A 26,907-nucleotide genomic window follows, 5' to 3' on the forward strand; every position below is an offset into this window, starting at 1 on the left:
TGGTGAGGCAGAAAGATGTTTCCAGCCTTATTGTTCCTTGGGAAATAAGAGAAGAAAAGACAGATAATGTTTTGTCACTTTATTAGATTGGGAAATCATCTATAAAGCAGAGGTGTATTTCAAACTGAGCCCCCATGTCTCTTGTTAATGCCAAGTCAGCAGCATCCAGCTGGTTGGATGGAGGGTTTGGATGATGTGGGACTTTAAAGGGGTCCTGTTTCAGTGGGATGAGAGCCCCAAAGGAGCCAGATGTGTGGTGAGAAGACAAGAGCTACCAGCCTGGGCATCCTGCACTCAGCCCTTGCAGTTTCTTGCAGCAATGCAACCAAGTGCTAATATGCATCTGTGACAATCTGCAGGCTTGAAAACTCATCCTTGGGGGAAACTACCTGCCTGGTGGGTAGATGAGAGCTTGTACATGCTCAGGGTTGTTGGTAGGGCACTGAGGGAAAGCACTGAACCGTAAAACGGCCTGAAAAGTGGCAAGTCCAAGTGAAGTTATGCGACTTAAAATGTTTTATCGTGTCGTATGCCAGGGCTATTAGTACCCTTCTGTGCTTCCATCAGGCAGCATGGCAACCAGCATTGAAGTTTTATCAGATATTAAAACCTGCTTTTGAAATTTCTCCTAGAGCAGAATGCTAAATCAACCTCTTCATGGTGATAATTTTTTTTTCTTCTTCTCCTTTTGCTGCTTCCTGCCCGGCAGCTTTACCTTTGCTTCCATTTCTCTCTCTCATTTTCCATCAGCTCTATCTGTAACCATTTTGTGTTTTATTGAGCATGAATGAATGGTGATGCCTTTTAGATGAGTGATATTTTCATCTGAAGATGCTTGTTTAATATAAGCCTCTACTCAGCTGTTATCCCAGTGGTGCTTTGTGTTTACCAACAGATTATTTCAACTAGCTTGAATTTGGAAGCAAATTAATTGCATGGAGATGTTTTCTGCCCTTCTCCTACCCCAGCAAAAATTCTGCTTCCCTTCTAGTGGGATGTTACGGACCTGAAACACCATTCAGAGGCAGTGTGAGCTGTGCAAGGGCTCCAGCTTTGCTCCTGGGGCTGAGTGTAACCTACGCTCACCATATGCTACCACCCTCCCCTTTAGGTAAATGGGGGGTGTTTCTGCCTCCCTGCAAATGATAGCAGAGACCGTAATCACTCAAGCTGCCGCTGTGTGGGTCTCGGTGCATTTGGGAGTAAAATTCTCCATCTGTAGGAATAGGTTATGAATCCAAAGTCATTAGAAAGGATCTGGGTTTACCCTTGGTGCTATAAGTGGGAGCTCAGCTGTCAGTGACAGTGATGGATCCCCAAATACCTGCTTGTTGCAAGGCATCGCTGCCACCCCCGGAGGTTCCCTGGGCTGTGCAACAGCAGCTGGACCTGGGGATGCTGAAATGTGCCTCAGTTGTTAAAGGCTTGGGTTTTGCTTGGTCTGAGGTTTGTTTTAATGATTCCCTGGAGGTCTCTGCTGGTTGAGTTCACCCTGGGGGAGGTATGTGGCTATTTTTTGGCACTGGTGATGAGTGGTGCTCCTTTCAGGAACTGGGTTCCCATCAGTTCTCTGAAGCTGGTGACAAAGAGGAGAAACAAAATCCCTTCCTGAAGGCTGACTTTTCTGTTTGCACCCAGATGGAGGGGGCAGATCTTTGTGCATGCTCCAAGCCAGAGCTGAGTCCCTTCAGGGAGATCAGACCTGCGTCAGACATGGTTCAGCATCCAGCCATCCCCAGGGTAGCACCCGAGAGCTTTTGGAGGCACAGCTGTGTTAGAGCACGGAAGGATTGCATATCCCCCTGGGCTGGAGATGGGCTCTTCAACACACATTTCCATGCCTTGGGAGCACTGTACATCCGTAGTCCCTTGTGGTTCTCTTCTCAATCCTCATCCAACAACTGGCAAGGGAAGGGCTGGAGCTGAACCTCGTGTCCTTGACAAGGTGCTCAGCCAGCCCTTTGCTGCACCAGGACAGCACTGAATTTTCCCTTGTGATCCAGTGCCGGACTCTGCATCCTTATTCAGTCCCTAGTGTTTAGGGAAATCAGACATTCGTGGCAGTAAATTTTCCTTTGGGACATGAGTCCTCTGGGCTCCACCCTGCCAAAGCCAGCGGGGCTGCTCGTGGGCAGCGGGTGCCGCTGTCGAACCTGCTCCTGAGCACTGCTATCGACATCTCCATCCCCTCCTCTGCGCGTCCCCCGTGCACAGCAGTTTCCCGGCCGATCTGCTCCATTAGGGCATTCCAGGGACATTAGTTAACGAGGCTGGTTCTGAGCGCGCCGTCGGTGTTAATCTGGGCCGTCCCCGCCGCTGCAGAATTTGCATCTGGCCGGGATTGTGCATCTCTCAGCCCAGCTGCCTGCGCTGGATGAAAAGGGCAGCGCTTCCAGCTCCCGTCGCCAACAATTCCTCTCGCAGATGACCGAGGGTGGCTCTCGCAGCTCCCGCCCCGCTGGACACGGCGCTGGGCTGTGGCTCCGGGTCCGTGCCGCCTCTCAGCGCTCCCCTGGCCGCCCTTCACCCGCCCAAGTTCTCGCGAGCAGGCCACGCATCTGCATTAATTTAGATGGCTTAATGTGGGGAGCTCATCAGCTTGATTTCCCCCGTGGCTCTGGGAGTCAGCTGGGGCGCCGGGGCCTCCCATTAGCGGCCCAGCCCCGGTGCCAGATGGCGGGTGATGGCTTGCGGAGGCTCCGGAGCTGACGGGCCCCATTGTGTGAGAACACAAAAGCGAGCGAGCTGGGCTGGATGTTTTTTTCTTACCCCCTTTCTGCTTTCATTTTCCTTCAGCGCTGTCACCCTCACAGCTAATTCCTGCAGCTCTCTTTATTTATTTATTTTGTTTCGTGGTGGGGAGGGCTGTGAAGTTGCTGACGATGTTTTCCATGAGGATGCTCCTGCCTGGTGCCATATCTCACAGACTTTGCTATCTCCTGTCTTCTACTCTGTGCCTGAATGTGCAAGTGGGGTACACAGTCCCATGAGCACACACACCCACGTGGAGTATCCTCTTGGACAATTTGGTCACATAAACAAGTCGTTAGGGTATCACAGTGGGTCTCCTGAGGGGCCATTATGTGCCACAAGGTTTTGTTAAGATAGATTTAATCACCATCCTGAATATTTTGGGTGTCCCAGCAGTTTTTTGGGTCTTTAACAGTCTGTGCTATGATCACCTGTTTGTTACCAAGTTGTCATCTCTCTAGTTAATGCCAGAAAAGTGCCTGTTTTGGGGTGGAAGTGTTGTTTCTGGTGAAAATGCAGATTTCAGGAGGAGGGAGAGGACTGATGCCCCAGGCTCGGTCCAGGATGGCCTGAGCATCCCTGCGGGGGCACCCTGAAGGTCAGCCTTACAGAGCTTTGGCTCTGGTTTCCCCAATGTGCTGGGAAAACCAGGGCAGAGCTTGAGTTCAGAGCTCAAAGTCACTAAAAATGCCTCCCTGCAACCCCTCCATTCAGGTGGAGGACAGAGGAGTCCCAGGTAGTTGCAGGTCTGTCTGGCTGTCCCATCACTGAGAGTCTTTGAAGGCAAATAGTGATATTTAAATTTGGATTGTGTGGCTGCTTGAGAGTCCAACCTGCCCTCTAACTCTTCCTCCTTCAGCAGGAGGTGCAGCACTGAGCCATTCTCCAGGCTGGGCATCGGGTGCTGGGTTTCTTTTCAGCATCTCCTGTTGTCTTTTGTCCATGATGCTGAATTTTGCTGCCAGGGGTTGTTTGGTAGGATAGGTGGAGATAGGTGGAGGGCGCAGGGGCTTGGTGCATTTGCAGAGGGCTTAGGTGGTGGGAGTCACAGGAGAATCTGTATCTCCTCATCAGGGAACCACTACTTTGGGAGTCTGGCAGCCTGCCCACCTGACCTGCCCAAGTGCATTTCAGGATGCACAAACACAGGCAGAAGCACAAACATTTGGGTAAAATATTTTCAGATTCCGCAGTAGGAAATAATGCAGGCTCTTCCCACCTCTTCTCCTCCCGACAAATCGATAGACCCCCTCCTTGTAGCCCTGCAAGCTGATAGTTATCCCATCCGGGAGCATCCCTCAGGAATTATGTTCTTCAAAGGCTTCCTGAGCCTCATGGCCCTCGCCTCATGTTACCCAGGGTTTCTCGTTGTATCCTATTCCCATAAACAGTACCAATGGTCTTTGCAAAGAGAGGACAGACACCACCTGAGGTGACTGGTGTTTATCTAACCCATGATAAAAAAAGCAAAAAAAAAACCCCAAAACTGAAGCATATATCTGAATGCCTTAGCAAAGTGCTCCAAGCTGAAATTTTATTTTTCTTGACTGTTTGTTTTAACAATTCCCCACAGAAAGGACTTGGGTGTTTCTCCTTGCCAGTAAGAGATTTGCATATGCAAAATTCTGTATTTGGTTGTGGCACAGGACAGAGGTTGGATGATGACACATCGCAATCCATGGGCACAGTGAGGTTGTCTTTCTACCACACAGAAACCTGCTCTTGTAAACCATCTCGTGCAGAAATGACGCCAGTGCAGCCTAATGTGGTGAGGCTGTGGGTGCAGTGAAGTGCAGAGCCATGTGACAACCTCTCAAGAACTCAGTGTGCCTCCTCTTCCTGACAGTTTGCTTCCCTGACGTGATGCTCTGGGATGGTTTAGTGCTGGTGGTGATTGCACAGGCAGTGTTGTCCCACCAGCCACCACTTCCCGGCACGTGCCCGTGAGGATGTGCTGAACCAGGAGCAGCACCACGGGGTGACGGGAGCGTTGTCTCCTTGACCCACCACTCTTCTCCTGCCACCTCTTTTCAACAAATCCTCAGAGGTAATGAGTTTAATTTGATAAACCAGGCCCGGGGTGAGGTGTCACGGTGGGTTTGGAAGATAAGCCTCTCCGCTTCTTATCAACAAGAAGCCAGTGCTCCCTGGAGAGCTGTTTCCTGGAATGTGTCCCTGCTCCTTGGGTTCAGTGATGGTCTGGTGATAGTGAGGAAGATAAAGATGGTGAGATTGGTGGTAACTATGGTATTACTTCCTTCCTCTGCGTGACCATCCTCCACATCCTTCTTATCTTTAACCATTCTCCTGTGTCCTCGCTTGTGTTTGTCTGTCAGGATGGTGATGTGTCTCCCAGTCGTATTTAGGATGCTGTGAGGTGTGGAGGGAGGAGAGAGGACTCTCTGTGGGTGCAGAGGTGCTTTTGGATAGAGGGGCTGCTTCACATGGACCCGGCATGGAATGTAAGCTCTCACCTTGTTGTGGGAGTGAGTATCTGGCTCACGGAATCCAGCCTATGTTTCCACCTGTGCTGTATTATAGAATCATAGAATCCTAGAATGGCTTGGGTTGGAAGGGACCTTAAAGATCATCTACTTCCAACCCCTTTGCACGGGCAGGGACACCTTCTACTAGACCAGGTTGCTCCAAGCACCATCCAACATGGCTTTGGACACTTCCAGGGATGGGGCAGCCACAACTTCTCTGGGCAACCTGTGCCAGGGCCTCCCCACCCTCCCAGGGAAGAGTTTCTTCCTATCACATGTGCACACGTACACCCCCACTGTGTGTACACTGACAGGCGATGCTGGGGTACAGCCCCAAGTAGAACCATCCCAGTGGAGGCGCAGCAAAGGAGTTAACACTCGCTGGCTCGTGCACAGAAACACAATCCCCGTCTCCTCCAAGCTCCCGGAGAGAAATCGGTGAAAACATCAAACCGCACGTCCTGTACTGTGGGGCCGATTCGCCGGAGCTCTGAACTTTCTCTTTGAGGTGGTAATGGCTTGGCTGGCAGCCAGGAGCGGCAGCCGCCAACGGAAAGCGGGGACTTCCAGAGATAAGCTATTTTCAGCCAACGGGGCTTCTCGCCACGAAATAAATAGAAAAAAAGGACGAGCTCTACGTCTGCGGTCATGTGTCCCGCTTTCGTGGATTTGGCCTATTTTCTGAAGAATGGCTGTAATTCAGCTTGAATTTCCCCTGGATTGCTGCCAGCAAAATAGGAAGCTGTTGCTATTGCCAAGGAGCAAACAGGAGTTTATATATGTAACTCAGCCACAGGGATGGGATGACAGCTAACGGCTTAGCTGCTGCTAGGAGGAAAAGCAGACCTGGCAGGAACCTGGATTTTCTCAGGATCACGGTGGTTCAGTCCTTCCTACGTCTTTTATAGTAACACCTTCAATCTGGATTGGACAACATCGGAACGCAGTATCTGTGCTCAACACCAAGGGATAGAAGCAGAGGAGCTTTCAGCATTTGGGAAATCCACCTGTATTTGAGTGAAAATCAGAGTTAAAATGGACAGAAAGGAGCTTTAAAGCAGTCCTTTGTAATGCTAACTCTGTGCCCCACTTGTTACAGGTCTATGCTGCAATCCTTTGGTTTCTTCTGTCTCCTTCCCCTGTGCACAGGAGAGGCTGTGTTTTTCTCTTGCAATGGTGTGAGGCAGCTCCTCTGTGTCAGGAGATGGAAATCCACCTTTTTGTGATTACTTTTCTATTTGTGTAACTTCTTTAGTCAGCGTATGCACCATTCCCACCTCTATTTCATTCCTTAATTAAGAAGGAGAGCAGTTTATCATGCTCGGCACAGAGTATGGACGTGGTGAAAGGCAGACTGTTCTGAAGGATTTGAACTTAATTTCCATCGGACAGAGAGACTGTTGTTTGGGGTACTCCCACAGCCGCCTTTCCCCCGTGCTCTGGCTGCTGTGGGCCCACAGGGAGCCTTTACTTTGTGTCTTTGGGCAGCTCTTCCCCCTGTCTGGACTGTGTGTGCTGGGAGCTCTGCAAGTCTGTGATGTTTTAGAGTCTGAGGGATACAGCTGGGACTCAGACCTGCTGTGCGATGGGACACAATGCAGAGGTGTGTCTGGGTACCACAGAGTCCATCATCTCTGCCTGTTCTGTCACAAAGGCCAGAGTGTGTCTCTGTGCTGTGCTTGGGTTTTTGCCAAGATACTTTGTGCCACACGTTGGACCACCAGATTTCACAGAATCACAACTCAATTTTCCATGGACTTGGCTGTCCCAGCCATGCAGGAGCAGCGTGGTGATCGTGGCTCAGCAGCACTGAGCGCTCACTGAGCTCCCTTGCCCAGGCAAAGCTCTGACCGTGGCAGGGCTGACCCTGCTGCAGCAGAAGGGAAAATGAAGAGTGAATTACTGGCACTGGGGCTGTTTGCTGTCGGCCTGATAAAAATGGCACCTTGCCCAAGTCTTCTATAAATCACAGGTTCCATTCGGAAAGGAGTTTTCTGTGGTAATTAATGAGCCAGTATAAAGACATTAAATGGAGAATGTGTAGTGATAGAAAGGCTTGTCATTCACTGAGCCATCTTCCCCCATGTGAATAACCACGAGGGAACAAAGGCCAAACTCCTTATAGACTGAAGTGCACTATCTCTGATAGCTGGGAATGAAGTAATTCTCTGAAAATAACAAAGGCGCAATGAAATACATTAGTAAACTAATTACAAGAGAGCTGGTAAAAACAGATGCTGAAAATTTAAAGCTATTACTGGAATGATTGCTGGCAGAAAAATGGGGGCTGACAACAAAAAATTAAAAAATGCATCTCATTTAAAATTCATTAGCCTGTAAATCAGGACAGCTCCCTGTCTGAGAGCGAGGCTGATGGCATTTCCGTGGGCAGACGTGATGAAAAGCTTCCTTGCCTTCACCTTCTTTTCTGGATTCCACTGGTGCCTCCGGAGATGCCGAAACAAAGTGCGCGCTCGTTGGTGAGCACAGAAAAGCAGGGAAGCCTCTGGCTTTGCTCAGGGAGGTCTGAGCAGGGATGGTTCTACCCAGAGGCGTTGTGAGGGCTGCGGTGGAGCAGGATAATACCTCGTGCTTGGTTGGCTCGCTGCCTCTCCGAGCTGATAAAAAGCAGGATTGCTCGTCCAGGCTCGATATCGGAAGGAGTTGGCTGCAAACAAAGTGGTCCAGGGCCAAAACCAGCTGTGTGGGAGCTTCCTCTTGTACCGTCTCCATCAATATTTGGGAGAGAGATGGAAAACATCGTTATTGTGCAACAAATCAAAATGGTAACTATGTAATTTGTCTTAATTGTGTGTGTCGGAGTAGGAAAAACACGAGGAGCTCTGGATGGGAATCTGGCAGGAGAGACCTGCCTGCTGGCAGTGTGCTGCATGCTTTGCTCTGCCCTCACCGAGCCAGCCTCTCCCAGAGGCTTGCGGACAGCTTGCCCTTCATTTTCTCATTATTTCAGGGGTCTGCAGGGGCACTTGAGTGGGATAAATCATCAGCATTTTGCAAAGAGCGAACATGTGCTTCGGAGGAAAGTCCTGAAGAAGCTGTTGCTGTGGATGCAACAGGAGGGAGCATCTTCTTGTGATGCTGGAGGGTGCCCTGCTTTGGCGGGGGGGAGCCTTGTGTGATGCTGGGGTTTCTTAAAAAGTCACCCCACAAAACCAGAGGAGCCCTTGCACCTCTGGGCAGGTGTCACAGCAGCCAGTGTTGCCCAGCCAGGATCACCCTCGGTGCTGGAGCACTGTGCTGTTGACAGATAACTTCCTCCTGCACTGCAGAATCACCAGCCCCATGTGCAGCCTGCCCTGGCAAATTAAGAGTTGTTTATGACATTTAATACTCCCCCTTCCCTCCAGCAGCAGGGCGGCAGGACCACAGGTTTGCCTTCACAAATGGTCGCCTCAGGATACACTAAATGCTGTCACGAGCCAGGGAGCAATTTCGTCTTGAAAAATTACTGCAATAGAGCTCCCTGATAAAGGTCTCTCCCAGCAATGCCTCCCTCTTCACCAGAAACTTCTTCTCTCCCTGAAACCAATTTGAGAGCGCTAAAGGGGCTGTTTATTAGTCAATTCCCCTGCAAAACAAGAGGGTGCTGGAAGATGAATAACCACCCTGGGCTGCCTGTCGTGCTGCTCTGCATAGCAGGTGACACAGTGGGATGCTGCTGCCTGCTCTGAGCATGGAGGAAAGTGGTAAATTTGATCCATGGGATTGCCAAGATCCATCTTTCAAAGTGGTTTATAAGGAGCAGCGTTGCCTCGTGTGTAAAGTGCGCCATTGGTACTCCAGGGATGATGTTGGATTTGGGTTGTGACCATGGGTGTCATTTTTTGCCTGCCTCTAAAGTGACCAGTAGGTTTATTGGAAATGTCTGAGGATGCCCTGGTGACTCCCATCGAGGGCATTAGTGCCAATGCACGGGAACTCACTGCTCTTACTTCCAGGCTGGGATGATTTCTGGCTGCAGCCACATTGCAGGAGGTCTTGGATCTGAGCAGGCAACATTTGGGCAGTGCTGCTGCATGAGGGAGAGCGTGGTGAAGGCTAGATGCTCTCAGGGGGTTGTTCTGGCATTGGCAGCTCTGTCCCCCCAAGTCATGACAACAACTGTGACAGGGTGTCGGATATTGGGGACACTCCCTGGCATGCTGTACTGGGACAGTGTGGGCACAGTCTCTCTCCAGCAGAGCAGCATTTTGTGAGTTTTATAGAAATTGTGAGGTTTTTCAGTATAAAGCAGCCTTTGGAGTGTATAGCTCCTGTTCTTTTCCATGCATGATGCAGAGGCTGCATTTATCCAGACAAAAATCTTTCCCACTTATGGCAGAGTACCCCTGCATCAGCAACTGATGGTGCTGTAGTTATTTTTCCAATAAGTGAGCTATAGTCAATACCATGAATATGCTAAATATTCTTTAGGACTGGGAGATGGGCCTGGAGGTGTGTGATTGTGCAGGAGAGGCTGGGTGTGCTGGTGATGTGGAGCACATTCAATGGAACCTCAGGAAGAGGAGTGGAGCTGCAGCACAGGCATTCAAAGATTTTCCAGGTGCCACAAGTCCCTGCAGGGACTTTTCCAGGGAGAACCCATTGTCCTCCTCCCAACCCTGGTCCTTTGCTTGTGCAGGGCGGATAGAGCAACCAGGGACCCCTTGAGGATGTTTCCTCCGACCCCTGCTCTGCATGCAGTGGAGATGTGTTCATTACTTTCACAGGATATTTATCATCTCCACACAGAAGCAGCCCCCACAGGGCTCTGTGCTTTTTTCTGTTTCTCAAAGCAACAAAACCAACAGTAAATCATGGGTCAGCAGGGTCCATCGGGGCTGTTCATTGCTGTGAGGTGGGGAGGTGACCTGGGCTGGATTTGGCTCACAGACATCTCACATGTTATACAAAAAATTGAGAAACCACAGTCCCAGATCAGGCAGCAATTTGCCTCCTGGTGGACTGGAGTCATAAGGTAGTAGATTTTTTTTTCCACTCTCCTCTTGTAAAATATCTGTTGCATGTTCCCTTCTGTGGGCAGCTGCTGTGTCCCACTGCAAGGCATTATCTTGGTTGTCTCTCTTTCATCCCTGTCCCAGGGGCATAGGACAAGGGAAAACAACAGGCCAGGTGGAGACAGACTTTGTTCCTCAACCAGAGAAGTCCATCTGATGTGATATCTTCTCAACCTTGTTTAAATTATTCCACTCAACTTGGATTGCATGTGAAAACTAGAGACATGAGGATACAAAATGCAGAGAGGGCAGAGCCTGGGTCATCCTCCATCCCTGCTCTGAGTGATCCTGTCAGCTTCAGGGGGAGAAAACAACAGCCAAAGCAAAAGAGGAATGAGCATTTGTTTGCAAATATTCCAAATAAAAAGTGTGCAAGACTGACCTTCTTTCCCTGTTCATCTGTACACAGAGCGAGGTTGGGTTGTCCTCCCTCTCTCATCTCACCGTGTATTTTGGTTCCTCTTAAATGAGCTGCATTCCTCCAAAAGGTTTTCCTTGCTTCAAACTCTCCTGAGTCTTGCAGCCCATTTTCTTTTGAGATCTGAGGCCCAGTGTGGACAATAGAGATTTGGGATTTTCCCCTGCTATGATTAGTGGGCAGGGGCAGAGAGGATTTTCTTCTGTGCTGGGAGAGGCATGGCTGCTCTTTAATATTTTCCCTCCTTTTCCAGAGCTGAGAGAAAGGCGATTTTTCTTCCCTTTAGATGTGAGCGGAGGGCCCCGCTCCTGCTACTCCTGGAGAATTAAATAGATAAATGGGCGGCGCTGTTGTTCACGCTTCACTATGCACAAAGCAACTTGCATTCAAAATTGGGCTCATGGCAGTTCAGCAACAACCTCGCACAAAAGCGTCATTAGACACGCAGGGCCGGCTCGCAGGCACAGAGGCTGCTCTGCAGCTGGAGTAGCCACCGGGCTGGCGTGACGTGGGCTTTTATTTTAGCTTCATAAAAATGCAATTTTTAAAATTTAAAGGAAAAAAAAATGTAGAGAAAGAAGATGCGGTGTCTTTTTTCTGAGAGACTTGGGAAGGCGCCACTGTTGGAAGGCAGGGGGGAGAGAGGAGAGGATGGGATTTGTGGTGTCTATACGCCCCCCATCTTTTGTGCTGGCTCTTTTTTGCAGGAGAATCCTCCATTTCCAGAGTGTGGAAGGGACAAATGAGGGACCTGTGTTCACCTGCTGACTTCTTTGAAAATATTCCCTGGCTGGTTACTAACTTAATGGTGAAGGTCTCCTAAGACAAGAGGGAATGGAAAATTTAATCCCTCTGCTTGCCTTGGTGCTGGTGGCTCGCAGGGAAAACATTTGGGAAGGAGTTAGGTGCTCAGTAAATCTCACAGATCGTGAAGGTTGGTTCTGCTGGAGCTCTCAGCCTGATTTGAGAGTGGTTCAAGTTTGGGTTTAATTGACATGGTAGTCGTGTTTTAGAAACAACCCTGACTTCTGGTCACCTGAGGGGAAATTCAATTTTTTAGTAAATAGGGAAATTTAGTATGAAAATCAACAGCTGTCGCCATCACTGGGGTGAAGCCAGTCTTGGAAGGGGTCTACTTGCCTGTGGCTTGTTCTCTTGCACTGGGCAAATCATTTGCCTCCCAGATTTTCACTGTCCTCAGCTGTAAAGGAGCTAACAAAGCCTGCCCTTGACAGGGGCATCTGGAAGCCCAGGTACTGGAGACATATCTCATAAAGCTCTTCTTCCTTATACTGTATTAACTTTGAGGCATTTTAAGGTTTGAATTAAACAGGTTGGTGGCAGAAACGTGAAGAAAGGGTCTTCACTTGAGGGCTGTTTGTGGACTGTGTGTCATCCATGGTGGTGAGGATGGTCGGCCATCCCCAGCATCCTTCTGTGTCAGAACCAACCTGGGTCTCTGTTTCCCCATAAGTAATTTAAAAGCAAAAGGCAATGTGATTGCAGAACTAGCTGGGCTTCCCAAAAGCTCTCCTAACACCATGCTTGGCACTGAACCTTTCAAGTCTTCCTCCTCTCCTTGTGCCTGCACAATGTTTGTGTTTTAATGATTCTAAAGGCCTGGGATTTGCTTTGACATACCAAGTTAATGTTTTCTTTTTCTATATCAAATCTGGGTCAATCTCTGGCTTAACACTGATGCTGTACTGAGCAAAAAAGGATTGGCCACTAATGGTTTCAATTTAGTTTTTTATGGAGTAGAGAAAATTTCACTCAATACTTATTTTCATTTTTATTCAGTTGGCCTTTCCACAGGGTCTGTTGGGATGGAGAAAGTGTTTGTGCTTTGATTAGAGCAGACCCCAGAATGAAACCTCTGTGAATATGGATGAGCATAAGAGCTCACCTGCACTGCATCCATAGGATGTGTCATCAGGGACTGCGTCCCAGTGGGGGTTAGGTGGTGGATGATCCCAAGCATCAGGTTCTCTTTAGGGAAGAGCCTCACCTCTGATCCAATCTCCTCCTAGGTGAGGATCCTATAACATGAGGGAAGAAGGGATGAGGAGTAACTCCTCTACCTCATGTGTCAGTGTGGCTGTAGACAGCTCAATCTGAAGCTAGCCTTGGCCAACATCTTTTGGGAGGAGGCTCTCCCATGCCTGCAGTGTAGGAAGGCTGCCAGGACCATTCCTCATCTGCTGCGAGCCCTTTTTTTTTCTCCCTGCCCTGTGCCAATCTCTGTGTACCGTGGCCATATCCAGGTGAGGTGGAAGCAAAAGCACCAAGACACCACGGCTTGGAGTGTCAGTGTGGAGCAATGAGTGTGCTTGTGATTTATGTTGTTTTTATGGCTTGATGACACCTGGAGATGGCAGAGGGAAGTTTGATGGGAACAGGGTGGCATTCACCCCCTCTGATGATGGTGAAAAGGGCCTGGGGCGGCACCAATCCTGCCACTGGCACGTGGATGCTGTCTTGCCGGATAGCGGAGACTGCGGGCAGATGGATTAGAGAGAGCCTCCCCTCTTAGGAGCTCGCGGGTGAACACTGTGATTGCATGTATTTATTTTTAAAATTATTATGGCCATTAGCATAGAAATGAGCTGCAGCTCCCTGGCTGCTGGCCAACCCCACTCGGGCTGGCGCAGCTCCTCTCCATGGCAGCTGGAACAATAGTGCCCGGCGGATAACAGAGGTCCTGGCTCTCGCTGAGGAAAGACAAGTGACAAACAGGAGCAAAGCACTCTGCTCCATGAGTTTGTTACAATCAGTTGGGAGGCGTATAAAAACCTCACCTGGGTCGGCAGAGACTTAGCCCCTCCAAGCAATACCCTGTAAAGCAGTTGAGCTCCTGTCCCTCTCCTCTCCTTCCACCCGGTGATTTATTCCCAGGCTGAAAACACCAGCTGATCACTTACGTGGAAGTTTTGTTGTTGTTTTACAAGGGATACTCCAAAAGTCTTTTGTTTCTGCAACTGTAAATAAACTCGTAAGCCTGTTTTAAAAATAGCATTTTGTAGCTCAGTGCATGAATTTTTAATGCATCTTCTGCAAACCAGCTGGTCTTGGCAAGGGTCACAGTGTTTCCTAGGCATTTAACATAAAACTGTGCTTCAAAGCCACATTATAGGGTCGTTGAAGAGTAATATTTTACTTAACATCCTCATAACTGAATTATTTATAACTTGCCATGTTTTATTCATGATAAATATTAATACTGGTGTCTTTAAGAGTAGAGGTTATTGCTGCAGTTTTACCTATAAGAGGTGATATTATTGAAATAAAGGAATGGCAGTGAATTCTGTAGCCAGCAGAGCGAAATCTGTGCCGGGGCTGTTCTCATTCACACCTCCCTCTTCTTATCAACCCTGTCAGCCACTGAAAAACCTCAGCACTGAGCATCTGTACATTTGAAAGGAATTTTCCTGCAGGCATTTGAATCCCTCTTTTTTTTTTCTTTATTAAAGAGCTTTGCATCATTCTCATTAATTCTTGGATTCATTTTTTGGTGAGGGTTCATATGCTTTGGCTGCAAGACGCTCACCCTGGCCTGGGTCTCCCTGCAGGCTTCCTTGAGCTCTCCTGCTGCAAGCACCCCTGGATCCCCCATTTTTTGAAGCATCCCTTTCCACCTTGGAAGAGGGATCACCTGGTATGGGAGACCCCCGCAGCAGCCTTTGGGCTCCTTCCCACATGGCTGAGTGCTCTGGGACATGATCAGTCTCATTTCAAGGCTAAATTTATGTGAATTGGGTAAATTGCCATTGCACCATTGGGCTCCATCTTTTACCAGAGAGGATAATTGCATTAGCTTTCATCCTGGGAAAGGGAAATACAATTTTCTCTGATCTTTCGCCTTGTGCTGGTGTGTTCCCATCTGGCCGGAGCATCGCACAGCCACCCCTGATCCTGCTCCCATTGGTGCATCCCAGTGTGGGGCTGGCTGCCCATCCCACCCTCATGGCTACAAACCCATCCCAACCCTATGGCCGTGCGGGACCAGGGCTTTGCTCCGTGTTGCTCCATCAGCTTAACAAATCTGCCGTCAGAGGGTGGAGAGCGGTGGTTGCGGGAGCAGCGTAGGTTAATGCAACACATATTTAATGTATGATTGCTAATGGCCATCTCCCATCTGCCTGAGCCCGACTGCAGTTTGCAGATGAATGATTAAGCTGCCCTGACACACAGGCAGCTTGTACCTTAGCAGAGCTATAGTCATTACACTTGATGCATGTAAAAGGGGACGAGGCTTTCTTGATTGGGAGAAGGGCGTCATCGGGCTGGGGCGGTGAAGCAAAATCTCTCTTGGACTTTATTTTCTAGGATAATGTGAGAGATCTCCCCGTGGATGCAGCACTTTAAATGAATCATGAGCTAAAGAACCACTGGGATGTTTATTAGCTTCGAATATGTTTATTGCGGAGTCAACAGGCAGCACCTTCCAATTAATTAATAGTAATAATTGTGGTATTATTTATGTAGCTCTAACAGCATGCCAGAGTCTTTCCACATGATGGTTACAGCTGTGGCTGTGCTGGAGCAGGCTGGTCTGTATTTATCCTGCGTGGTGGGATGTGTCATTTGCTGTTGGGTGGTCCCAACCCCAGAAGCCTCACTTTGCTGAGCTCTTGGCAGCTGCTCTCTCTGTCAGCTGAACCCTGTTGCTCCACATCGGAGGGATGTGGCTGTTCCTTCTGCAGTGCTGGAAGGCAGAGCATGCGATGAACGTGAGCACATGCAAAGAGAGATGGAAATCAAAGGTTGTAGGTTTTACCAAGGTGCTGGAGAGCTCTCCTGGTCAAGGTATTTAAACAAAGTGAGTTCAGGAATCAAGCTGTGCACATCAGAAGGATATTTACAATGTACCTAAGACACTGGCAGCAACATAAAGAATCTACGTCTCTTTTCTGATGTAGGTCCAAAACCTGCTCAAGCTGTTGAGAATGACCTCTGTTGCGTGCCAGTGCAGTGGCTGTGTATCTTGCTGGTCCCATAGACCTCACTGAGAACCATGTGGGTCATGGAGCATGGCCTCCTGTTCTGGTTGTGCAGAGGCAGGCAGATATCAAGAACTTGCCACTAGTCCTGTTTGTCCGTGCAGAATGTTAAGCTGCAAACCAGCCTTCTGCTCTTGCATTACAATCCCATTTGCTAGCTCTGGGAAATTAGGGTGTTTCTAGGTCATGTGAAGTTGTTGACATCTTCTGGTTGTGGATCTCTCTTCACATGTGAATAATTTTGTCTCTCTTTTTGCCTTCCAGCGATGTCCGACTTCCACATCCACCCTCAGAACGCAGTGGTGGAGGAAGGTGGTGTAGCAAGATTCCAGTGCCAGATCCATGGCTTGCCTGAGCCGGTCATCCTATGGCATAAGAACAGCATGCCGGTCAACACAGACAACGAAAGGTAGGACATGTCCAAGCCATGTGCTGCTGGCCTTTCTCCAGGTGCAAGAGAGTGGCCAGGCTTGCTATTGCTTTCACAGTTGTGCTCAGAGACAACTAACCTGGGCTGAGGGTCTTGGCCAGTGTTTCTGCTGTGGAAGACTCTTTCCCTTAATGTTGTGGCTTTTCTGGGCTCGCTCTGACCAAACACCATACAGAAGTACTGGCATCTCCCAGGAGAGGTAGATAAAGCCCATTAGCTGATTTTGAAGATCTTGCACTGATCCTCCATGATCAACCCTCCTTCAGTTTTGTTTTCCAGCTTGAAGAACCTGCCCAGCAGTCCTCAAAAAGCTGAGTAGCTTTGGCATCCATCATCCCTCCGTGGCTCCATTTTATGTAACTCATTCTGAGCCAGATCCATGACTTAGGACCTTCCATGTACTGAACTCTTGCAAGTGCTGAATTACACTGTGGCTATTAGACTTTCCTTCCCAGGTGGACTGCCTTGTGTGTGGCAACTGCAGAGAGCATTCCATGGAACCATGGGCTGCCATATCCAAAGCAGTTCTCCTAAAGAGAAACTCCAGCTGCCTCCCTTCCCAACCTAGACCCGGAGTAGCACGTCGCCACTTCCTGTGTTTGACAGGCTCTCCCTTCGCATAGGAAACATCCCTCATCAGGGTTTGATCCTCGGAGCGGCGTGGGACAGGTGGCAGGAAACACGTGCTCTGTGCCGGCAGCCTCCAGGAATCCCAGCTGGAGCTCGGGAGCCGCACACCCGATGGCGGGAGACAATCGGTCACCGCACACCTCGATCGCGGATTGACGCCCGTGCCTTGGGAACAGGCGAAACCAGGAAGCTGTAAATACTTTCCTGAAAGCCCCTATTCTTAAAAATGTCAGTTCTGCAGCCGAACGTGTTTGGGTTCTTTGGAGGCAGGAGAAAACACGAGGGCTGGAACAATGCCTGACCTTTTCAGCGTGGCGGTGAACTTACAGTAGAAGGACCCAAGAGGCCCAAATCTGCTGTGGAAAACTGCAACTGTCAGGTTTTGTTTTTCCTTGCGTTTTTCATCTGAGTTCTTTTTAGCCCAGCACAGGGTTGATTTGTTAAGCTTGATCTCCTCTGAAGGATTCTTACTCATACAGGTGCTGAGCTGGGGATGTGGTAGAGCAGGATGACTGATCCGAGGTGGCATCAGCAGAAGTAAGGGTCAGAGAACAGGGCCTGATGCCTTGTGGCATCCTGATGAGATGTAGCAGGACAGATGAAGTCCTCCATGCATCACTGATCCTTTGCATTTGATCTCAGGGACACAGGTGTGGAGATGGTCAGGGATATGGCAGGGACTTGAATGTGACTAGGACTTCTTTTCTCCAAGGCTGAGGAGCTCCAAGACCAAGAAGTCAAGACTTTTCTCCAACCCAGAGAGCTCCAAGCTGATCTCATCCCTGCTGGTTCTCCTCCAGGACAGGGACCTTGCCCAGGCCCTGGGGCTCATGGGCTAGGAGCAGTTTCGCTACATTCGTGTCCTGATTTTGAACAGATTTGGCTTTTCGAAGGAGTAAAGTTACTGGGGAGGTTTTTTATTGTCAGCTCAGTAGATTAATCTCTGACACCAGAGCCTGGGTGATGAGAGTTGCTTCTCTAACTGAATTGGATTTCTGCATTAATCACGCCTGGTGCATTTCTGCGTATAAAGTGTATATAAATTTGTATGCCGAGTCTTGCACTCGGAGGCTTTGAAGGCAGGATAATAGCTTTGGAATTGAATCTTCTAATGCTGTGGGCAGATTGTTAACAAAAACGAGGGCTTCTTGTGGTATAATTCATCCAAAACAATGGGCATTTTAAAGTCCCAGAGAGATTGCAATCAACTTCGGGCCGTGTAAAACTGATTGCTGTCACACTGCCGCCGACACGGAGCCGCACGTTTGGAACCCGGCACGGGGAGCAGGTTATAGGCACTTAACCATATGCTGATATGGAAAAGATATTCTGCATCTTCCAGACGGAAATGGATTATTAACTCATCACGGTGTAATGGCTTACTACCAGCCAATTTAAACACGTGGTTGCCAAGCAACCTGCAATGTATGTGTACATGTATGTGTGTATGCACGCGTGATTTAAATGTACCCGTGTTTTAAAGATATGAAATATTTATTGATGTTTACATTTGCCCGCTCAGTGTTTATTTTAAACACACCTTTTAATGCCTGTGAGGTTTCAAGGTCATGTGGATTTGAGAGCTCGACCTGGAGTTGGGGAGTGTGGAGCACAGACTTCTCCTGATGCTTGTCCATGGTCTCTGTGCTGCAGCTGATGAGTGATAATTCCCACGTCATGATAAATCCCATGTCACCTGTGTTCATGTGAAAATGCACTGCCAGAGCTTTTCCACAGGTTAAATAGGAAGCATTTACTTTGTAGCCTCCCAGCAAAAGTCATCATTTCTCAAGGATGCAGCAGGAGATAAAGAAAGGGAACATACCCCCCTTAAAGAAGACCAGAGGCTCATGTATCTATAAAAGTACTGATGCAGTGACAGGCGTGGGTTCGGCCTGCGGGGGCCACATCCCTTGGTGTGTTGGCACCTCCACACTGGGATGTGGGAGCCAACCTGCCTCACCTGGATGGGAGTGCAGCCTGCTGTCACATCGTGCCCTGCTTTGCAAGCTTTTGTTTCTGCTTTTCTCCTCCCACAGGTACACACTGCTTCCCAAGGGGGTTCTCCAGATAACGGGACTGAGAGCAGAAGACAGTGGGATATTTCACTGCGTTGCCACCAATATCGCTAATGTGAAGTTCAGCCGGGAGGCCCGACTCACCGTGTCAGGTTAGTACCAGCTACACTGTCCTGGCTGCCTCTCTGTCTTCTTTCCGCTGCTGTTCTGAACCAGGACAGTTTGGGAGAGCTGCAGGCTGACAGCACTGAGAGGCATTCCTCTGTCCAGTCGTAACACCTCCTGTGTTCTGGATTGTTATTAGTTCCTGCCAGATCAGTCCATTTGATAGCAGATAAATCTGTCTCTTTGCCTGTAAATTAGTGCCAGTTTCTGGATGGAAGGAGGACAGTGAGAAAATTGAGTTACAGCAGCTTTACATTAAATAAATTCTTTTGGAAACATGGACGATTCATCATTTCCTTATGAGACCCGCCCACTCTGGAAGTAATTGCAGCACACAGGGTGATCAATTCTTTATTTAATAAGGGAATTGTAGGCTATTAGCATTGCATGGACTGAAGCAACCTAACCTTCCTTTGGAAGATGAGAAGGAGAAACCCTGAGCACCCCAGGCTGAGTTTTGACTTGGTTCTTTATCCGCATTTGAAGTCAGTGAATGAAATAGGTTTTCACCTCAGAAAGCTTCAGCTGAGGAAATACTGGTGCCTTATGGTCTCCTCCCCGCAAAAAAGGCCAAAATCACATACTTGCTGTTTGGCTTCTTGCTGCCCAAGGTGGGGTGTGACGATCAAGCAGCCAGGAGTGAATGACACCTTTGTGCCCTGTTAGAAATGCCTTTCATCTGTTCAACATCCTTGTATGAAAACAGGACAGCTTCCTTCTCCTAGATGTCAGGGCACTTGGGGGTTACCTTCAGGGAAGATAAAAGTGCCAAAGAAGTAGTCACTGCAAATTGTGGCTGTGTCCTGCTGGCAGGGTGAGCTCTGAGATACAGGACTCCGAGTCAGAACCCCCCTAAGATTCTGGGTACCCGCTGTGCTCCCCTGTGACAACAGTGGTGATACATCCATGGCTCTCCAGTGGGAGACATTCCAAATTCCTTGTGGAAATGTAGATTACATCTTTGGAGATAAGAGGCAAGGGAAATCTGCACAGGGCTGGTTGGGTGTGTGCTTCTCCTTGAGCTTTTTTTATGTGCAGCAAAAGGTCTTTCCCTCGAGCTGCAATCCTCCTGTCCATCAGATATACATAATTGCTGATACCCAGGCTTGTCAACCTACAGTTACATCTCACAGCTCCCCATCACCCTCCAAAACGCTGCCTGGCCAGTGGTTCTGGAGCAAGACTTAACACCTCTACTGAGTGTCGGATGAGCCTCTGCCAGCAGTGAAAAAACTGCGCGTGTGAAATGGGGTGAAGCTGAGGGAAGAGTGATGCTGTGTGTATCAACTCTGACGGGCAAAGAAAGCAGGTTAACTGGTTCTGAAAGACCTGGGAGCTTTTGGTGCCTGTTACTTATCTGTTTTCTTGATCTATTTGAACAGTAGCCACGTGGAGGGAAAAAAGAACAGTAAATTATCGACGTGGTGAAGTTCTTTGTGTCAGTTTACTGGCCTGAGTTATTATTTCTCGCAGGGCAGAAAGCACTAGTTGTTCTCATCTGACCATCCCTCATTTCAGATGGATATTTTCCAGGTTTCCTGTCTGTGAAACATTTGTGGTTTTTTTCTCTTCCTTAAAGCAGTTGGATGATGGATACAGGCACCATGTATAAGTGTCTGTTGAAGGGTTTGGATCATGCTTCAATGCCTGCATGTCAGCAAAGCTGCTGTAATGGGACATTTGCATGAAAAACCCGTTGCAGTGGGTTAAACCTCCATGGAAAAGGTTTGTGCTCTGTGGTGTTTGCTAAGAGCACACAAATATCTGTTAGACCAGGGCAGCAGGTATGTGTTAGCATGTGAACCCCAGGCTTTGGCACAGCAAGGGAGGCTGTGGTGAACCACAGAGGTGGCACAGAGACATTGTTTCACTGGTGTGGGTGTTGTGTCAGTAAATACTGAGCTAATGTAAGGGGTGCTGTGCACGTGGAGTTTGGCATGGTGGGATAAACCAGTATTCTTGCAAATCTTTATGTCACCTCCCACTTGTGTCATGGGGTGAAGGGAATGGTTCTCTCTGCTCTTCATCACGGCAGGAGGGCTCCCTCTTTTCCTAACAGGGCAGCAACTTCAGCCATTGCTTTGCCCAGAGAGAAGCACTAAGCCTACCTGCCTGGGGTTTCCAACCAAGCCCTGACTGGGGAGAGAGGAGGGAGAGGATGAAGATGGGCTCTGGAAGGCTGTGTGCCCTGCAGGGCATTGCCACACCCTGGCTGGAGAGGAAGAGGAGGGTGGCTGCCTGTGGGGGATGAAGGAGCCTGCTTGAAGTGCTTTCCCTCCCCTCCCTGGTTGCAGGGCTGCCAGCAGCGAGCGGTGCGGGGATGTCTTCCAGTCCTGCTGATTGATTATTTTCAAGTGCCTGCTTAGCAGAGCTGCTCCCGAGGGGCTGCCTGCCTCTCTGTGCTGACACCTTCCCAGTGTGAGCTGCATCTCTCTCTGCTGCTGTCCTTTTGATCAAGATCTGGCAGGCGACGCTCCCGTCCCTGCTGGAGTACCTGTCACTGCTGGCGGTGCCGGGGACCTCCCAGTCCTCACCTCGATTGCTGCTGGTGGAGTCCCTGGGGACCACGGGCATCATTAGAGCCTTTTTCCCTTTCAGAATAAATCCCCCCTGTGCTGCCCTGACCCCTGTTGTGCTCCAGCAGCGCTCCCCTGCCACAAGTCCCTCGTTTTGTCACTCTTTCCTCCCCAACCCTGCATCAAAGGGCTGTTCTGGTTGTAGAAGGAAACCTCCTCCTTGATGGTGGGGCATGGTCGGCCCCTGTGCATGGTGCTGATGTCTGACTGCAGCATCCCTGCTGGATCACTGTCCCATCTACCCCTGGAGCTGGCACTGTCATGGACATTGGGCTCAGCAGCAAAGCTACGGAATCATTCCATGGCCTTTGCAGGAGAAGGTGAGCAGCAGTGCCACTTCCAGAGCTGGGCAGGGTTTGCCCAGACTCAGGGAGCTGAGCCCACACCCCAAAACCTGAATGTCTGCTTAGGACTCAGAGTATAAATCAGAGTGAGATTATTAAAACACTTTATTGTCAGAATAGTGTGTTTTATAAATTCTTCTTTGATCTCAGCTCCCATTTGCTGATATTCTTCGGTGACCTTGGACAATTCATTTCATTTCTCTGTGTTTTGAAATATTGAAATCGCTATATAATACGCTGATAATACCGTATTATTCTAAGCGTGAACATTTAGTATTGTGATTTAGAACAATAAATCTACATGGGTTTTAAAGGCACTCTGAGGTACTGAGGGGAAGGTATTGTTTTTCGGATCTCTTGGGGTTAACCAGCCGGTCATATGAATTTATTGTGCATTCTGGTTCTCATCAAAAAATCTGCATTTTATGGCTTGCAGTGAAATGCATTTAGTGAGAAAGTCAGCTCTTAAGTCACACTGACACGGTGATTTTTCTTGGATTTTGCCCATTTACACATGAACTCGGAGTCACTTTATCGCTCCCTGTTTAGCTCCTGTAGGAACAATTAACAGACGAGGTGCTCTGATCCATGTTTGCCCTTGGACCACTGTGAAATCCCCCTGCTACACCCTGAGCTGCTGAGAAATGATAACACTCGGAAGTGCAGGAAGAAAAGAATGTTTTTCTTGGAGAAAAGCCCCTGCAGATATTTTTTGGTGGATCACTTCTCTTTAACAAGCTTTCTGGACATTGGAAAGTCCACGGAGAGGAGTCAGTGTGGGATGATCCCTACGGCAGAGCCCAGTCAGGGGCTGTGCTCCCCAGCCCTCCCTGTGCCCCTCTCCTGCTCGGGGGCACACGACCAGCACAAGTATTTCTCTCCACAGGTGTACAGAGCTTTCTTGCCAGCAGCAGCTGTCAGATTGATGGAATTCCTTAAACACTGCTTGACCTCAGCATTTCTGGAGTGTAACCCAGCTCTCATCGGAGATGGGGAGAAAGACTAATGCAGAGGTTTTCAGTGTTCCTGTTTGCTGATGGAGAACTGAGAATATCCGTTGGTTTTCCTGCTCTCGTGCTCCCAACAAATGGGAGTAAAGGCTGCAGGGACATTTGGCCCAGGGATAAGGCACTTTTTAAGGACTCAGAAGATTTGGGTTCAGCTGTGGTATTCCTGACACAGGATGGTGGTTTTGTCCCATTCTCTTGTCCTGTCTAGTGAAAAATCCTGTGCCTGGATTTTATTTTATTATAAATCTGTGCATCATCTTGTGTGATGGGTTTCATTCTTGGTTGCTGCCACTTGGTGCTACTGTAGTGCAAATAAATGATTAGTCATTGTGTTGTGAGCAGTGAATGTGTCACAATTAGAGGAATGGGATGGATCCTCTCCCTGCAGTAAAATGGCAGGGAAATTACAGCCCCATGGGCTGCAGTCATCAGAGGAGCATCACCTCTCAAAAAGATCCTCAGCAGGAGTCAGGGACTGGCACCTCCATCACTCTGTGTCCCAGGACAGGGCTTTTGGAGCAAATGACAGCCTCTCAGCAAGAGAGGCTGCTCACAGAGACAGATTTAGGCATTGTGGACTGCATGGATTACTTTATGGCTTGAGATGCTGAAAGATAAAGCAATTCCTTCATTTATTTGCATTCCTGCTGTCCTGTATCTTGTGTCCTCCCTATATACCATGGTTTTCCTGCACATCTGCTCTCTGCAGTTCACAGTGCAGTCCCTTCTTTACTCTGCTGATATCCCTGTGTTAACAGGGCTGTTTGTGGCTCGTCAGTTGGCTCAGGGGTTTCCCCAGGAATATCAGTGTACACTTAAAACATGTTCAGACTGTCATGCAAACATCGTGCTCCTTTTGTTTCAGGTGCATCTCAAATTTATTGAGGATTACATCAGCCACATCATTTACAGTCCTAGAGTGGTTTGGGATGGAAAGGACCTTAAAGATAATCTTGTTCCAGCCCCCTGTCATGGGCAGGGACACCTTCCACTATCCCCGGTTGCTCCAACCCCCATCCAACCTGGCCTTGGATGCATCCAGGGGTGGGGCAGCCACAGCTTCTCTGGGCAACTTGTGCCAGTGCCTCACCACCTTCACAGCAAAGAATTTCTTATGTATATCTAACCTAAATTTCCCCTCTTTCAGTTTGATCTCATTACTCCTTGTCCTTTCACTGCACTTCCTGATGGAAGAGGATGTGTGCTTAGAAGAGATGTACTTAAAGGATGCGTGAAGTCCTCGATGTTTCCTTTAAACAAGAGATAATCAGATGCCTTTTAACAATGCTTCTGTCCTTGCAGGCTCCCACTCCACCGTTTACAAGGACCCCATGATTCTCGTGGGGCCGGAGAACCTCACGCTGACAGTGCACCAGACGGCGGTGCTGGAGTGCATCGCCACGGGCAACCCCCGGCCCATCGTCTCCTGGAGCCGCCTTGGTAAGCCCTGGGGTCACTGGGATTTCCTCCTGCTCCTCCTCCCCATAGCCATCATGTGGGAAATAGGTAGATGCCACTGACTATTTTATACAACAAGCGATTCACCCTCTCCCTTCCCGCTAAAGCTAATTGTAGGCTTGAAGTGCTTTTTATCCTCATGTCTACACTGGATTTTCTCTCTGCCAAGATCCTGTTTTCAGCTGTTAGAGAAGTGGGTTGGTTAAACCTGTAAATGTTTCTTGAAAGGTGATAATTTTATCTTTTCTCGAGTGACAGCATCTTCTGCTGCTGCATCAAAAACATCACCACTGTTGGCCTAGAGAAGCAAAATCATACACAAACACATATTTCACGTAAAAAGAGACTTGAAAGAAACTTGCTACCTGTTCAGGGAGTTTTAAAACCATTTTGAGGGAAAGAGAGTGTTTAAAGTAGTGCGTCTGAAGCTCTGAAAAAAACAAATGCTTGCTGCTGGGGTCCGTGATATGTTTTTAAATCAGCGTGGAAACCAGAGATAGCGTCAGGTGGCATCATGCAAACAATGAAGAGCAAAGGGCTGTGTTTCTCCAAGGGTTGTTTTAGGTTCTAACTTTGTGATAATAGCTTGGAAACTATTTTGCTCAGAGCAGCACTTCCATTGCCCTACAGAAACCTGTGCTGAGCAAAGAGCTGATGGATTTTGCTTTATCTTCCAGAGCTTGTAACTCTGCCTGTGCGCGCGGTATTGGGTTGGGTTCACTTAGTGTTTCCCAAGCCCTTGTGGTCCACAAGTGATGTTGTTTTTGGGATGCTCATTTCCCCTTGTTCCCCAAGGTGGCTGTGAAGCACGAACAGGGTAATTCTGTCTTGTGCTGCTGTGCTGGATGTGGGACTTCACCTCTGTGGCTCTCCAAGGGCCAGGGTCCAGCTCATGGGCAGGGTGACTTCCCACTCCAGACTTGTCTGACAGGGAATGAGGACATGTATCCAGAATCAATTGCATGATTTTTCTGTGTTTGCCCTCCTGCTTGCATCCTCTGATGGCATGTAAATCAGCCTGTCTCTGCCACTAGCTGCTTTTTTTGCCTCTGGAGCCATAAGTATCAGATTGATGCTGTTTTAAAGATTCCCCAGACACACTGTATCACTGGTTTGGTTCTCTTGGACACAAGGCAGCTCTACGTTAGCGCTCAACTATAATAAACTACTTTATAATTGCCTTAATTATAAGTGCTTATTACCTTCTTCAAAACACTTGTCTCCATAGAGCAGTGCAATAATGAAGATGTAATAGCACCATGCAGTGTTTGTCTGGATGGTCTGAGCTCAGCCTTGCCTTCCACCAAAAAGAAATACCCACTCCACGCAGCACTGGGGCAGAATGAGAGCTACTGAATGGGAAACAGATCCTGTTATTTTCCCTCCCCTTCAGCAGGAATGGTTCCTGTCCAAAGCATCACGAGGTCTTGTTAATATGACACAGATCTCGACAGTGATGTGGCACATGAACAGGCTCTCTGATGGCTCGGTGGGTTTGTCATCTCTTCGTAGCCATTTCGGAAGCACTTTCATGTCTCTGTGTCTGCGTGATCAGGAGGACGGAGAGGGGTTTATTCTGGACAGGGAGATCCTAAGAGTATCTGTCATCTCTGGCTTCCTCCCATGGGGAGGTCTTCCTGAAGTTCCTCCTACAGAGCCGGTTTAGCTCTAGATAACCAGTTAATTGCACAGAATCGTTAGGGTTGGAAGAGATCTCTGGAGATCACCTAGTCCAAGCCCCCTGCCAAGGCAGGAATTTACTCAGCTTAGGAAAAAACCCACTTTTAATCCGTTCCCAGGATTAAAAAAATCCATGGCCACGAAGTCTTAGAGAGATGCAGCTGATTTAGCAGTAGACCTGACTTAATTTAAACCAAAAAAGTCAATTCTATGTGAACACCTTTCTTGCCTGGTCAAAGTAAAGAAGAGCTGTGGCATTGCCATTGTGTTGGGCTTTGCACAGGGCATGCTGCTGTTTTGGAGTCTCTCTCTGATCTCCTTTGCTCACAGTTTTGACATTGTGGCATTTCTGTCAAAAAGGAGCAAAAGAACAATTTTGCTTTCACAGCTTTCTGGTACAGGGGAAAGCAAGCCATAAACACCATTTGCACTTTTTGCTTTGGCTTTGCTAAAACCTGGCTGGTTTTCAGTGGGAAAGGCAGCTATATTTTGCTTGAAGGGAATTATTCAAATTCTGGGCCAGTTTTTGAGTGTCACACAATCAATTTTGAATTTAATTTCCTTGGGAATATGTTGTAGCCCCCTGACCACAAACAGAATTCCTGTGTCTTGCCGTGCATGAAATGTCAACATTCGTTAGAGAGCAGGCTCTGAGAAAGATGTAAAATCATTAAGGGTTTGTTCAGGGAAGATAGGGCTTTTCCTTTCAGAGCTAAGCACTTCAGGCTTGGACCTGTATGTGTGCACAAATGAATATCCTGGGCACTTACTGCAAAGCCTTTTGAATGAACGACGATTTTAATGTATCCTTACCCTTTAACTGACAGGCCACTGAGCTGGCCTCCATAAAAGGTACCAAGGCAGAATAATAAACTATTTAGAGAGATATAGAAAAGTGAGGCGAGAAAGAAAGGACAGTGATT

At 48.5% G+C, this 26,907-nt stretch overlaps 1 protein-coding gene across 1 annotated transcript in view; it reads left to right on the forward strand.

Annotated features, from left to right (window-relative positions):
• The window catches only part of IGDCC3 (immunoglobulin superfamily DCC subclass member 3), a 100,910-nt gene that overhangs the window by 40,552 nt on the left and 33,451 nt on the right, over window positions 1-26,907 (forward strand). The window contains exons 3-5 of the mRNA XM_027714795.2: window positions 15,938-16,082; window positions 18,773-18,903; window positions 24,149-24,286. Of these exons, the coding sequence (XP_027570596.2) occupies window positions 15,938-16,082; window positions 18,773-18,903; window positions 24,149-24,286 (414 nt within the window). The remainder of the gene's footprint in view (window positions 1-15,937; window positions 16,083-18,772; window positions 18,904-24,148; window positions 24,287-26,907) is intronic.

The sequence above is a fragment of the Pipra filicauda genome, unplaced genomic scaffold, assembly GCF_003945595.2.
Source record: "Pipra filicauda isolate LSUMZ 115617 unplaced genomic scaffold, ASM394559v2 scaffold70_size2993248_pilon, whole genome shotgun sequence".
NCBI classification, from domain to species: domain Eukaryota; kingdom Metazoa; phylum Chordata; class Aves; order Passeriformes; family Pipridae; genus Pipra; species Pipra filicauda.